The sequence below is a fragment of the Gigantopelta aegis genome, chromosome 3, assembly GCF_016097555.1.
Source record: "Gigantopelta aegis isolate Gae_Host chromosome 3, Gae_host_genome, whole genome shotgun sequence".
NCBI lineage: Eukaryota > Metazoa > Mollusca > Gastropoda > Neomphalida > Peltospiridae > Gigantopelta > Gigantopelta aegis.
The window spans coordinates 5,019,027-5,033,473 of record NC_054701.1 but is presented as its reverse complement, the minus strand read 5'-3'; the positions used below and the strand labels follow the sequence as shown (position 1 = coordinate 5,033,473).

The 14,447-nt window shown below is 38.4% G+C and overlaps 1 protein-coding gene across 1 annotated transcript in view; it reads right to left on the bottom strand.

Annotated features, from left to right (window-relative positions):
- LOC121367270 (cilia- and flagella-associated protein 54-like) overlaps positions 1-14,447 on the bottom strand; it is a 117,994-nt gene that overhangs the window by 60,740 nt on the left and 42,807 nt on the right. Inside the window, exons 26-35 of the mRNA XM_041491384.1 lie at positions 13,973-14,120; positions 12,647-12,925; positions 8,778-9,078; positions 6,961-7,053; positions 6,348-6,474; positions 5,388-5,508; positions 4,896-4,964; positions 3,853-3,918; positions 2,883-2,987; positions 534-631 (exon numbers count right to left, since the gene is read on the bottom strand). Coding sequence (XP_041347318.1) covers positions 534-631; positions 2,883-2,987; positions 3,853-3,918; positions 4,896-4,964; positions 5,388-5,508; positions 6,348-6,474; positions 6,961-7,053; positions 8,778-9,078; positions 12,647-12,925; positions 13,973-14,120 — 1,407 coding nt within the window. The remainder of the gene's footprint in view (positions 1-533; positions 632-2,882; positions 2,988-3,852; positions 3,919-4,895; positions 4,965-5,387; positions 5,509-6,347; positions 6,475-6,960; positions 7,054-8,777; positions 9,079-12,646; positions 12,926-13,972; positions 14,121-14,447) is intronic.

Genomic DNA, 14,447 nt, shown 5'->3' with positions numbered 1-14,447 from the left:
TTATTTATTTTGAATTGAGACAAACAAAATTATATAAGCAGGCTGAAATTAATAGTTTACATCATGGACATCAGTTCTATTGTACATTTGAACTGTCAAGTGAGACCACAATAATCACATTCTATATATTGCATATCAGAATAGGGAATGATGGTAGAATGATAAGTTAAAATGTAGTTTTTTAACAATATCACTGGAGCACATTGATTTCATAACCATTGGCTAGTGGATGTCAAACATTCGGTAATTTTGACATATACTAGTAGTCTTAGAGACAAAACCTGCTACATTTTTCCGTCAGTACAAGGGATCTTTTATATGCACTATCCCACAGACAGGACATACCACAGCCTTTGGCTGGAACGAGAAATAGCCCAATGCAGACCTCAGAATAATGAATAATGCTAGAATGATGTCATGCTGTATGTATTACTGTCTCATCCCTAGGAATTGTATGTCTGCACTTAAATAGATAGTTGTATTTATGTCAGCTAGGAAACATCATTCAACAGAGAAATATCTAGTGTGCATACTTATACATGTTGCTGCCAGAAGAACCTAGAACCTTTTCTCTCTTTTCCAACTTCTGCAGGAAAGTTCCAAAGTGACTCAGACCCAGATTGATGTTCAGCTTTAGATGGAGAAAAAACACACAAAACAGCTTTTAGTAACAGAATCAGACACTGAAAAAAAAAGCTTTTAGTAACAGAATCAGACATTGTGCTTATAAACATTTATAATCTATACTCAAGACTAGGGTCTCCACAAGTACTTGGACACGTAGACTGAGTCCGTTCACAGGTCTAGAGTACCTGCACAAGGAAGAGTCCGTTCACAGGTCTAAAGTACCTGCGCAAAGAAGAGTCCGTTCACAGGTCTAGAGTACCTGCGCAAAGAAGAGTCCGTTCACAGGTCTAGAGTACCTGCGCAAGGAAGAGTCCGTTCACAGGTCTAGAGTACCTGCACAAGGAAGAGTCCGTTCACAGGTCTAGAGTACCTGCGCAAGGAAGAGTCCGTTCACAGGTCTAGAGTACCTGCGCAAAGAAGAGTCCGTTCACAGGTCTAGAGTACCTGCGCAAGGAAGAGTCCGTTCACAGGTCTAGAGTACCTGCGCAAGGAAGAGTCCGTTCACAGGTCTAGAGTACCTGCGCAAGGAAGAGTCCGTTCACAGGTCTAGAGTACCTGCGCAAGGAAGAGTCCGTTCACAGGTCTAGAGTACCTGCGCAAGGAAGAGTCCGTTCACAGGTCTAGAGTACCTGCGCAAGGAAGAGTCCGTTCACAGGTCTAGAGTACCTGCGCAAGGAAGAGTCCGTTCACAGGTCTAGAGTACCTGCGCAAGGAAGAGTCCGTTCACAGGTCTAGAGTACCTGCGCAAGGAAGAGTCCGTTCACAGGTCTAGAGTACCTGCGCAAGGAAGAGTCCGTTCACAGGTCTAGAGTACCTGCGCAAAGAAGAGTCCGTTCACAGGTCTAGAGTACATGTGCAAGGAAGAGTCCGTTCACAGGTCTAGAGTACCTGCGCAAAGAAGAGTCCATTCACAGGTCTAGAGTACCTGCGCAAAGAAGAGTCCATTCACAGGTCTAGAGTACCTGCACAAGGAAGAGTCCGTTCACAGGTCTAGAGTACCTGTGCAAGGAAGAGTCCGTTCACAGGTCTAGAGTACCTGCACAAGGAAGAGCACTCTCGTTTAATTATGTTTTTTACGTCATTTTGCCATATGCTTGCCACCGGTTACATTATCGGGCTACGAGACATGGAGAGAAAACAACAGTTGAATGTGTGGAATGAAATACAATGGCATGATTTGGCATCCATGTTCAGCGCTGGAATTAAGATGCATAATGCTATTTTACTTTATTCCTTAGTCTCATTATCATCTAGTGTCGGGTAGTCGGGGCCAGGTCGAGTTTGACCCACGAGTAGTCGAGTGTAATATTTTGGACTCGTGGAGGCCTTACTCAAGACCGTAACAAAGTGTCACCCATACAAACAGCATGTAAATGAATTGTAGAGACTGCTCAAGTCTTGAGTCAGGACTTTTGAAGTGTTACAATCAAAGACCCAGGAATGTGTTACAGACTGATATGTATGCAGTAGGCTACCTATCATGCAAGGGTACATTTACCCCTTTTAACTTTAAAAAATAATAATTCACTATTCCCTGTTACAAATGTCCAGGGTGAAAACAGGGGGCAGGTGGTCAACAAGACCAGGAGCTCCAGATAAAAGCCAAGAAGAGCCCTCTGAAGATACACATGTATACATTCACCCTTTTGATAAGCAGAACTCAGTTCAACGATTGTTCGGTTACATAAATTATATTGGTGTAACCTAATTAACTGTCTCAAACTTGACAGTATTTCCAGATGCCAGAAGCGTAATAACAGATTACAAATTATTAAGGAACGTTTTTTTTTAAAGGGACTTTCAAAACCTGACATTGTAATGATTCACCACATTACTGATTGGCAGTTAGCGTGAATTTAGTTTTGTATCTGACATGTGAATAAAACAATGGTTTGTTTATACAAATCATGATCTGGATAAGCTAATGGTAATACCAAAAATTCATATTAATTTTATTCAGGGCCAAACCAAGTCTAAAATAATTACGGGGGGTGGGGGTGGGCACTGAAAACAAGAACAGAGGACAGTAATTGAGGGTTTTCTCCAAATAAACAAAACAGGCATTTAAAAAAGCATTCAGCAGTGGAGGGGAGATGGCAACTACGATCTTGCTACTATAATTGATAGAACTTTCGTATTTTTATGCATTAAGCTTCAACTTAGTTCAGCTAAAGCTAGTATTTGCTAAGTTGCCTAATGGGCTGTTAAAAGATCATCTTAGTAATACAAGGGTTTCTAGATTTTACAATACCCACCATACATCTCCAAGGCATTTCATCATTGGCAATTTTTCTCATCCGCCGTCTTCTAAGTTTGGTGTGGTACAAGTCTGGCAGGTAGAGAGCTAATACTTCCAAGGCCTTCAAAGAAGAAGAAGGAAAAAACCCAACCCTGTCATTTATAAACCAATGAGTAACTTAATATTACTGTCTTTCAGTTTTAATTCTAGTAACAAATTTACTTGAGATAGAAAAATGTAAAACAAGGAAGGAATAAGGAAAGAAATGAAGAAAGAAAGAAACGAAGAAAGAAAGAAAGAAAGAAAGAAAGAAAGGTGTTGGCACTAGTTCCAATACCATGTAATTGTGTGCCAAGAGAAAGATAACATATTGATATGGAACATAACCGTTAGCTATCGAAGCAGGAGAAGACATTTCTTGATGATGACAGTTAAAGTTTGTTTTGTTTAATGACAGTACTAGAGCGCATTGATTTACTAATCATTGGCTATTGGATGTCAAACATTTGGTTATTCTGACATGTAGTCATCAGAGGAAACCTGCTACACTTTTCAATATGCAGCAAGGGATCTTTTATATGCACCATCCCACAGACAGGAAAGCACATACCACGGCCTTTAACCAGTTGTGGTGCACTGGTTGGAACAAGAAAAAACACAATCAGGTGAACGAATCCACAGAGGTGGTTCTAATCCTGTGACGCAAGCACCTTAAGCGAGCACTCAACCAACTGAGCTAAATCCTGCCCCTAGATTATGACAATCCAGTGAAAAACCAAATAGATGTAATCAATGTTTTAAACTAATACAATGCCAATAACAAGCAGTAACAAAGAAGAAAGATGAGAATAAACTAACATGTTAAAACTTTCTACAAAATATTGTATCATATCCTTAACAAAAACAATATTAATGTTTTTCTAAGATGATACAAAGGACAGGCAATAAGAAGAAAGAAGAGAGAAGTTTAATATGTTAAAACTTACGGCCAACTCGGTTTCTTCTTGAGCCTTTTTAGAAGCATCACTCATACTGGTGGTAACTCGCAGAGGCTGATAAATAAAGTGCAACAAACCTCACAGTGAAAACGTTTTCAGTGGCACAGAGAACTTTACAATTCTTAAATTATTATCCAAGCAGTTTAAAAATATAATTTATATATATTCAGTCAAATATCATTTGTTAGCCTAGAACATCTCACGGTCGAGAAATGGGGATTATAAGAATAAAGTCCATTGTTTATTTCATTCCTGTCGGTAGGTTACCGTATGCAGTCAGTCAGTCAGTCAATCCGTTCAACATGGAGATAACAAAGTTCAACTGTATTTCCATCTATGATTCCTCTCGGTAGGTTACCGTATGCAGTCAGTCAGTCAGTCAATCCGTTCAACATGGAGATAACAAAGTTCAACTGTATTTCCATCTATGATTCCTCTCGGTAGGTTACCGTATGCAGTCAGTCAGTCAGTCGATCCCTTCAACATGGAGATAACAAAGTTCAACTGTATTTCCATCTATGATTCCTCTCGGTAGGTTACCGTATATGCAGTCAGTCGATCCGTTCAACATGGAGATAACAAAGTTCAACTGTATTTCCATCTATGATTTCCATTCCTCTCATATGCAGTCAGTCAATCCGTTCAACATGGAGATAACAAAGTTCAACTGTATTTCCATCTATGATTCCTCTCGGTAGGTTACCGTATGCAGTCAGTCAGTCAGTCGATCCCTTCAACATGGAGATAACAAAGTTCAACTGTATTTCCATCTATGATTTCTCTCGGTAGGTTACCGTATGCAGTCAGTCAGCAAAAAGGACACATCTATTGTATCAATATGCTAATTTATAACAATAAATGTATATTTAAAAAAAATTATAATAATAAGTATTTTAACTCTAATAATGTAATAAGACTGACTGCAAAAATAGGAAAATAAATTAACAACATAAATTAATGGACATGATATGAAAAGTTGACATCAAAAATCAAAGTACCAAGTAGAAACAAACACAAATCAAGATGCCTACTTTATATTTTTGCTTCTTCTTCATCAATGCTGGTCTCTTTGGAGAGGTTTTTGTTTTTCCAGCACCTTCCTATGAACATTTAAAGAAGAAGAAAACAAACATCTTTAACATAGTTACAGACAGAGCAATTTTTCATGACGGACACATCTGAAAACATTTCTCTATGTACTTTATGGTCATTAAAATACTTCATTAATGGTCAACTAGATTTAATTCACTGTAACATATAATAATTCCAATTTGCATATATGCTTGGATTTGTCCATATATTATCATGTGACATAAAAAAAACCACGATGTTCATAACTTTAAATAAAATGTAATAATTATGTATTTAAATGCATTTGACTCTGCAGTGCAGGTTATTACTCTGGTTATATAGCACTATTTGTTGTGCTAGCACAGTGAGTTGAATAAGACTAATGCATTTGACTCAGGATAAGTATTCTTTTATACAGAGTTCAATGTATGTATTAAATATGTTTCTTTCACCTTTTCCTTGCGATATTCGAGCATGGCTGCTGAAAACTTCTTTGGGTCATCCCCACTGACCGTTATCACTCCAGGCTGTTTACTCATGTAGGCACGAGGCCCGATAATTTGTTCATTTCTCCTGCAAAAATTAGCCTAATTAATTCACTAAGTCAACAGATGCAAATACATAAAATAATGTATAGTGATATCGCTAATTAGTTACTGAAAACTGCAACACATATTAAATAGAAAATACAGTCTAGTAACTGTAAAAAAAACAAAAATTACTTTTTTTTTAAAATCAGAACTATGCAGAAAAATTAGCTAATGGAGATAATTATTAATATACAATAAAATATATATCCGAATCAACTGCTCAATATGTAACTGATATATTTTCTGATAAGGCTTCCCATTTTCCCATAGACCCATGAATGGAAACTGAATCACTGGACTGAAACCGAAATAGATGATTACTAAATGGGAAGGAACCGAGTATTGATGATTCTTGTCTTTGGATATCTCCATACAGATAGGGGGGGGGCCGGACGTAGCCCAGTGGTAAAGTGCTCGCTTGATGCACAGTTGATTTGGGGTCAATCCCCGTTGGTGGGCCCATTAGGCTATTTCTCGTCACAGCCAGTGCACCACGACTGGTATGTCAAAGGCCATGGTATGTGCTATCCTGTCTGTGGGATGGTGCATATAAAAGATCCCTTGCTACTAATAGAAAAATGTAGCGGGTTTCCTCTCTATGACTGTCAAAAATGACCATATGTTTGACATCCAATAGCCGATGATTAATAAATCAATGTGCTCTAGTGGTGTCGTTAAACAAAACCAAACCATACAGATGGTTAAATTCAAAGTATATACTGTTTGTGGGTTGGGACAGATGGATTATTTCAACCCATGGGACCTTCTGGTTCCGGATTACTGACCAATGCCAATGAATATGGATAAGAACGTGATACAAACTTCTGCAGCCAGTTCATGGAGTCTTCACACCACTCGATCACTTGTTCCGGGAATCCCTCGGTCAGTGCATTCTGACAAACGTGCACGAAGAACTCCAGGTATCGTGCTCGACGCTTGAACTTCACCACTGTAGAAGATTATATATAACAATATCAATTGTTAAGAAATGTGTTACACAGCCTGCACCAAGATTTCACATTATAGGGGCCACATTCAAAGATCAAATTAACCAAAGAAAAGAAAACAGTGTTTGCTGAATTCCAGCTAAGCATATATCATTTATTTAATCAGCAGTATGAGGTGTCTAAAATATGGTAACAGCAAAATTTGGTCAAGGGAATGAGAAAACCCCCAACCTACTGCCACCCATTAGTGATTAGACAGCTAAGAGGAATATTTTATATGTATTTCAAGTGAGAAGGGGATGCAGCTCCTTGGTAGAGTGCTTAGCTGAGGAGGATTCACTATGCGACTTAAACAAACTTATTACATAAAGTAACAATGCTTTTTTAAGTGAATTACCCTATATATGCACAACTACATGAATCCACTATTAGCTGATATGTTTACAAGTGTATTAAAAGTGTGTACAAGTGTAATACAACATGTGTACCTTCTTTGTAGGCGAGTTTGCTGGGAAGATATGCTGTGTACGCATGAAGGATGTTTGGGTCTTCACTTCCTGTCAGCTCATGCTCACCATGTGCTGCAAGTCAAACATAAATACTCTACTAATTAAACATTTTCAGGAAAACAGAATTAACACAGACAGGGAGAAGGGTAACTTGTCACAGAAGTCTACAGAAGAAACAAGACAGAATTTTTAAACATGCTGTGTTAGCATATTTATAACCAAATTATTTAATCACATTGTGTGACTAATGGATATATATATATTCAGAAAAAATGGTGTCACATTCTCTTATGCCTATATTTTGTGATAAATATGTTGTTTTGTAATTTTCAACAAACACGGAACTCCCAAAACGTATACAGAGTATTTCAAAATGCATCAGGTTCTATATATATATATATATTTATCCTATAACTTATCCATGATATGCATGCCATAAACCCATGTGATAATTTTAGTGTATTAACCCGGTTAATAATGGTATGCAAATTTGCAAGGTCTTTGGGTAATGTGTTGCTGTGGATGGGTCATTTGCTTACAAGCCAATAAGACCTGTGTATCTAAACGTAATGTTTTTAAAGATTTAGTTAAAATGTGTGACGTCAAACTAATTTGTGCTAATTGTGATGACATCATATTACCAATGGCGGCGACTTTAGTACTGTGATTTACAAAATTTTTAATTAAAATGTTATTTTAGAAGTGTCATAGGATAAATACTCGTCTAGTTAATGGGTATTTGTCTCGGCAGAGCCTCGACAAATACCGATAAACATAGACTCAGTTGATATTTTCCATATTAAAAAATACTCGTGACGAATCCTCTCTCTCTCTCTCTCTCTGTCTCTCTGTCTCTCTGTCTCTCTGTCTCTCTCTCCTCTCTCTCTCTCTCTCTCTCTATCTATATATATATATATATATATATATATACACACATATTAATTAAAATGTTTAGCAACCTGGTCTTTCTAAAAAAAATTTATCAAATCCCACTGAGCTAAGTTATAACCATATCTTATACCTCAGGTTTTAGGGTTCATTTTGAGAGAGAGAGAGAGAGAGAGAGAGAGAGAGAGAGAGAGAAGAGAGAGAGAGAGAGAGAGAGAGAGAGAGAGAGAGAGAGAGAGAGAGAGAGAGAGAGAGAGAGAGAGAGAGAGAGATAGGACAAAGAGAGAAAGAAAGAGAGACAAAGAGAGTTAGAGAGAGGGAGATAGAGAGAGAGAGAGAGAGAGACAGAGAGAGATAGACAGACACACAGAGAGAGAGAGAGAGGAGAGAGAGAGAGAGAGAGAGAGAGAGAGAGAGAGAGAGAGAAAGAGAGACAAAGAAAGAGAAAGAAAGAGAGACAAAGAGAGTTAGAGAGAGGGAGATAGAGAGAGAGAGAGAGAGAGAGAGAGAGAGAGAGAGAGAGAAAGAGAGAGAAAGAGAGAGAGATAAAGAAAGAGAGAAAGACAAAGAGATTTAGATAGATTGAGATAGAGGGAGATAGAGAGAGAGAGAGAGAGAGAGAAAATAGACAGAGACACAGAGAGAGAGAGAGAGAGAGAGAGAGAGAGAGAGAGAGAGAAAGAGAGAGAAAGAAAGAGAGACAAAGAAAGAGAGACAAAGAGAGTTAGAGAGAGGGAGAGAGAGAGAGAGAGAGAGAGAGAGTGAGTGATGAGTGAGATAAAGACAATAGAGACAAGAGAGTTTAGAGAGAGGGACATAGGAAGAGAGCTAGACAAGACACACAGAGAGAGTTAGAAGAGAGAGAAATGAGAGGAGACAATAGCACTGTTTATTTCTAATGAACATACCAGCCTTTGACATGCTCAGCATGTTAGCCTCCAGTGCCTTCAGCTCTTCGTTGACCGGACCCTCCGGTTCGTCCACCTTCATCGTCGGTCCTCCTTTCCTGGACTTCTTTCTCTTGAGCGCCTGGAGTGCATTTGATGCAGTGTCCGGCCCGTCAGTTCCAATTGTGGCCGTATCAACCTTGTCAGTCTTGTCCACTTCTGACGTGGACTTCTTCTCATCCCGTTCATCCAGGGCCAACAGTCGGCGGCCAGCATCATTGAAATCATTTGCCAGTTTCTTCTGGCCCCATGTCCTCAAAACCTGAATGTTTAGTTGAATAAGATTTCAGCTTGATTTAAGTCATATGTTTGTTGAACTAAATATAAACTGTCTGACACCCAATAACAGATATGTTTTACATGCTGGGTATATAAATATAAACTAAATTAAATACAAATTTGGTAATAAGCGATATTCTGAAATGGAGTACAGACCTTAATAATCCATTCTGTTATGGTTTGGATTCATTATATAGTAGTACAGACAAATCCACTTATTTGGATATCGGATTACTGTATATTTCAGATATTTGAATATGTTTGTCCTGCACGGAACCATTTGCCATTATTACAATACAAAATCCAACAGTTAATTGGATGTGTATTTTAATGTGTTTTCGGATATTTGGATATAAAATTATTCTTGTTGAGTGGCACTTGAATATAAAACATAGGAAAGTTTGTATAATGGGCAGATTTATGGTCGTACAAATACTGTACAGTCGTACATGCAGAAATTAATACTTTTAATTTTATTTAATTTCATTGTTAAAAGAAAATAAAAATTTACGATGAACTTGTTTTCTTGTTTCTTAATTTATTTCGGATGACTAGGTATTAATCAATACATTTTCTAACTACACCGTAATTAATCCATGAACTCAGTTTGATGTCAAATGTGACCCAATGACCGATATGAGACGATCAAAGCCAGTCTTTACCGCCTTGTCGGTGGCCATGTGCGTTTCGGAAGCAGGTATCTCTTAATCTCATGTATCTTAATCTCATGTATCTTAATCTCACTTTGAGTGCTCCGCAAGGCTCAATGGGTAGGTGTAAACCAATTGCACCGACCAGTGATCCATAACTGGTTCAACAAAGGCCATGGTTTGTGCTATCCTGCCTGTGGGAAGTGCAAATAAAAGATCTCTTGCTGCCAATCGGAAGAGTAGCCCATGTAGTGGCGACAGCGGGTTTCCTCTCAAAATCTGTGTGGTCCGTAACCATATGTCTGACGCCATATAACCGTAAATAAAATGTGTTGAGTGCGTCGTTAAATAAAACACTTCTTTCTTTTTAATCTCACTTTTGAAGCAGTTTATCTTTAATCCATAAATAAACACTTGTCAGATCTTTTTCTCTATCAATTGTTGGCGAGGGTAACAAACAAAAGTTGTGGGCTGCTAGTGTTTTGATTACATGATTTTTTTTGTCTGTCGCTTACACTGTGGGGCCCTATTTGGGGTGTCCGATTATGGTGATCACTGTTTTAATCATTAAATGACAACAAAAGGTAAGTTCAAGAACAAAAGTTACTTGTTCAAGATTGGATTGGGTGGCGGGGTCTTTTGCATTTGATTTACATCCTTTTTCGCATTTACTTATTTGACTGTAGTCAGTCTAATTGAGCTTCCAGTGATTGTATCTGGGTCATTATTACATTACATATCAAGTTAGTTCTACTTCTAGGTGCTACAAACGGCATCAACTGTTGTCTCTTGTATTTATTTTGTTTATAAACAAACTTGATAATGATAACAGAAGTCACAATATGGAACATGAATCAAAGAAAGAAAGAAAGAATTGTTTTATTTAACGACGCACTCAACACATTTTATTTACGGTTATATGACGTCAGACATATGGTCAAGGACCATACAGATTTTGAGAGGAAGCCCGCTGTCGCCACATAGGCTACTCTTTTACGACAGGCAGCAAAGGATCTTTTATTTGCGCTTCCCACAGGCAGGATAACACAAACCATGGCCTTTGTTGAACCAGTTATGGATCACTGGTCGGTTCAAGTGGATTACACCTACCCATTGAGCCTTGCGGAGCACTCACTCAGGGTGTGGAGTCGGTATCTGGATTAAAAAACCCATGCCTCGACTGGGATCTGAACCCAGTACCTACCAGCCTGTAGACCGATGGCTAACCATGATGCCACCGAGGCAGGTTGGAACATTAATCAATAATATTTACCAGTTTCCGATGAAAATAGCACACGTTAAGTGGCTCTAATTGGAAGAATCACAATTCGGTTTATTGTATATGCCGCTTATGTGAATATATTTTTGTTGTACAAGGCACATCCAAACAAGCAGATTTGATTGTATTATCATAATATTATTTTTAATTTCATTATATTACTTTAAATTTTATTTTTTTTTTTTTTTTTTTTATAGTTAGAGATTTTATTAAAATTTTCTTCTTGCCAAAAGAGCTAAAAATATAAGTAGACTACAAAATATGAAAAATAACAACTTTTGAAAATGCAAGTACATTTTAACCTGGAAATTTACTTAAATTCATTACATGGAGACAGTACGGTTTAGCAGATTAAAACTGATTGTGATGTTGGTATGATGCCCAGTGGTAGAGCAATCACAACCAGTGCCCCATGACTGGTTCATCAAAGGCTGTGCAATGTGCTGTGATCTCTATTGGAAAGGACAAATAAAAGATCCCTAGCAGCGTTTTAGAAGACTTATCCTAGCTGACGATAACTATAATAAAGTGAAACTCATCTCAAATTAACACCCACCAAACCAAGTAAAATGTCCAGTTTTAAGGCGTGTCCTCTTTAGAGAGACCGGCCTCGGTGGCGTCATGGCAGGCCATCGGTCTACAGGCTGGTAGGTACTGGGTTCGGATCCCAGTTGAGGCATGGAATTTTTAATCCAGATACCGACTCCAAACCCTGAGTGAGTGCTCCGCAAGGCTCAATGGGTAGGTGTAAACCACTTGCACCGACCAGTGATCCATAACTGGTTCAACAAAGGCCATGGTTTGTGCTATCCTGATTGTGGGAAGCGCAAATAAAAGATCCCTTGCTGCCTGTCGTAAAAGAGTAGCCTATGTGGCGACAGCGGGTTTCCTCTAAAAAAATCTGTGTGGTCCTTAACCATATGTCTACGCCATATAACCGTAAATAAAATGTGTTGAGTGCGTCGTTAAATAAAACACTCTCTTTAGAGAGAAAATGTTATGTACTAATACTTGAAAAGGACCATTAAAAAACATCCGGTTTTGACGAATTTCCGTTTTACAGAGGGTTTGGTTTAAGAAGTTTCACTGGATGTTAGATATTAAATACTGTAGTTTAAGATGTGCTGAGGTGTCTATCAACAAACACTTCCTTCCTTTCCTTTCTCCACTGACCAAGTGACACAATAACCATATCTTAAACATCAAATAGCAGCACTTTAAAGGGACATATACCCGAGATTTTAAACACCAAGGCATATTTTTATTATTACAGTGTTTTTGATATCTGAAATCTTACTTTACTTAGATTTTATTGTTTAGATTATCAATTTCCGTATATTCGAAGTGCTTTTGGTCATCCTGGTGTTTTTAATATCCCAAATTTCATATCTCATATTTTAAAAAATGCACATGCAGTCGAGTTTTAGTCTATTTTTAGAGGGTATTTCACCATTTCAAAGTCACAGACACATGTTTCACTTAATTGTAACTTTATCCAAGTTTGCAGATTAACTAAACTTAGTGTTAATTTCCATGGGCTGAAACTAGGGTATGTCCCTTTAAGACATGACGAGATGTCACCCAATGCACCACATTCCTTTCTTTTGCTTGAATCAACTGACCTTGACCATGTGGAAGGTAATGCATGCGATCATGTGGTGGAGACTGTCTGCGATCTGCCCCTGTCGTTTCTGGATAAGCCCGGTGGGGACCTCCTGCATGACGGCGTGACACCGTATGAGGACCTGGATGACAGCACGTGACGGGATCTTGTAGAACAGCAGTGGCGCCAGCAGCCCGTAACACTGGATAACGGCCTGCAGTGCCGAGTTGGCTTCATTCAGCCAGCCTGCCAGCTCCATGGCTACAATCAATCGCTCACACTCCCCCAGACGCTTCATCTGAAACAAACACAACTAACGTCATCAGTAAACACGTCCATACAAACGTGTGTCAGCTCCATGGCTACAATCAGTTGCTCACACTCTGCCAGATGCTTCATCTAAAACAAACACAACTAATGTCATCAGTAAACATGTCCTTACAAACGTATGTCAGCTCCATGGCTACAATCAGTCATTCACACTCGGCCAGGCGCTTCATCTGAAACAAACACAACTAACGTCATCAGTAAACACGTCCTTACAAACGTGTGTCAGCTCCATCGCTAAGATCAGACACTCACACTCCGCCAGACGCTTCATCTGAAACAAACACAACTAACATCATCAGTAAACACGTCCTTACAAATGTGTGTCAGCTCCGTCGCTACGATCAGACGTTCACACTCGGCCAGGCACTTGATAGAAAAAAACACAACTATCTTCATCAGTATATGTTTTCTGTACTACTGTGAAAATAAGAGAAGCTTTTGATAAGCCATTCAAGGTTAATATCTGACATTCATTATCAAATAAGACAGTTACTGTAATAAACAATTGTTATGTACTCATGCACTGTTTAGAAAAGGGAACTGTTTAAGTATTAAAAGAAAATGCACAAATAAAAATCTGGTTTTTAAAACACAAAAAATCTAAAGTATTAGGCCCCATTGTGAATACACTTAGTCTAATAATGGGCTTTACTGGTGTAATGGTTAAGATATTGGCCTGAAGGCTTGTAGCTACTATTATATATAGGTTTGCATTCCAGTACCAGCTTCAACACACAGTTGGAATCTCTCAATGGGAAGGTGTAAGGCCACTACACCAACCTTTTGATCAACAACTGCCACTAAATACAGGAGGTATATTAACCTGTGTCTTGGACAAACAGCCCAGACACCCAGGGTGAGCCTAGAACAGTGTACTTTAACCTTAATCTGACAAGTGCATTAAAATCAAGTTAAAGGAAAGGAAATATATCAACCATTGGCACAAACAGGTATATCACACAAACCCATGTCCATTTCTAGAATATTTCTCTGTTTTAGCCCTTGCTAGACTTACCTGTCCACTGTAGAGAGGTCCCTTGTCAGACAAGACATCACAGAAGAGTTCTCCCTCCCTGACATCAATGTCCACTCCGATGAAAATTGACGTCAAAAATTGTCTCAGAAGAACTGGTGAAGAAAGGCTCAGAGCTCGCTGGTTTAGTCTACAGAATTAACAATACCAAATTAAACAAGAACAAAACCAATTGTTCCAACTCAGATAATTAATGAACAACAACTGGCCAGTTCATGCAAAGATCACCTCAACAAGTTCCAAATATATTTGGTCAGAAGGAAATTAAATTAAAAAGAACCCATTAAAGAAGGATGAGTCAAGTATAGAAACTGATAGTGATTGCTCGACAGAGAATTGAGTTGTATGCCCAATATAGAATAATTGAACCATACTTGAATATCAGCATGAAAGTAAATAATTATTATCCAAAGCAGAATCCTCAGTTATCAAAACTATTTGAGTGATCCTGTTCATT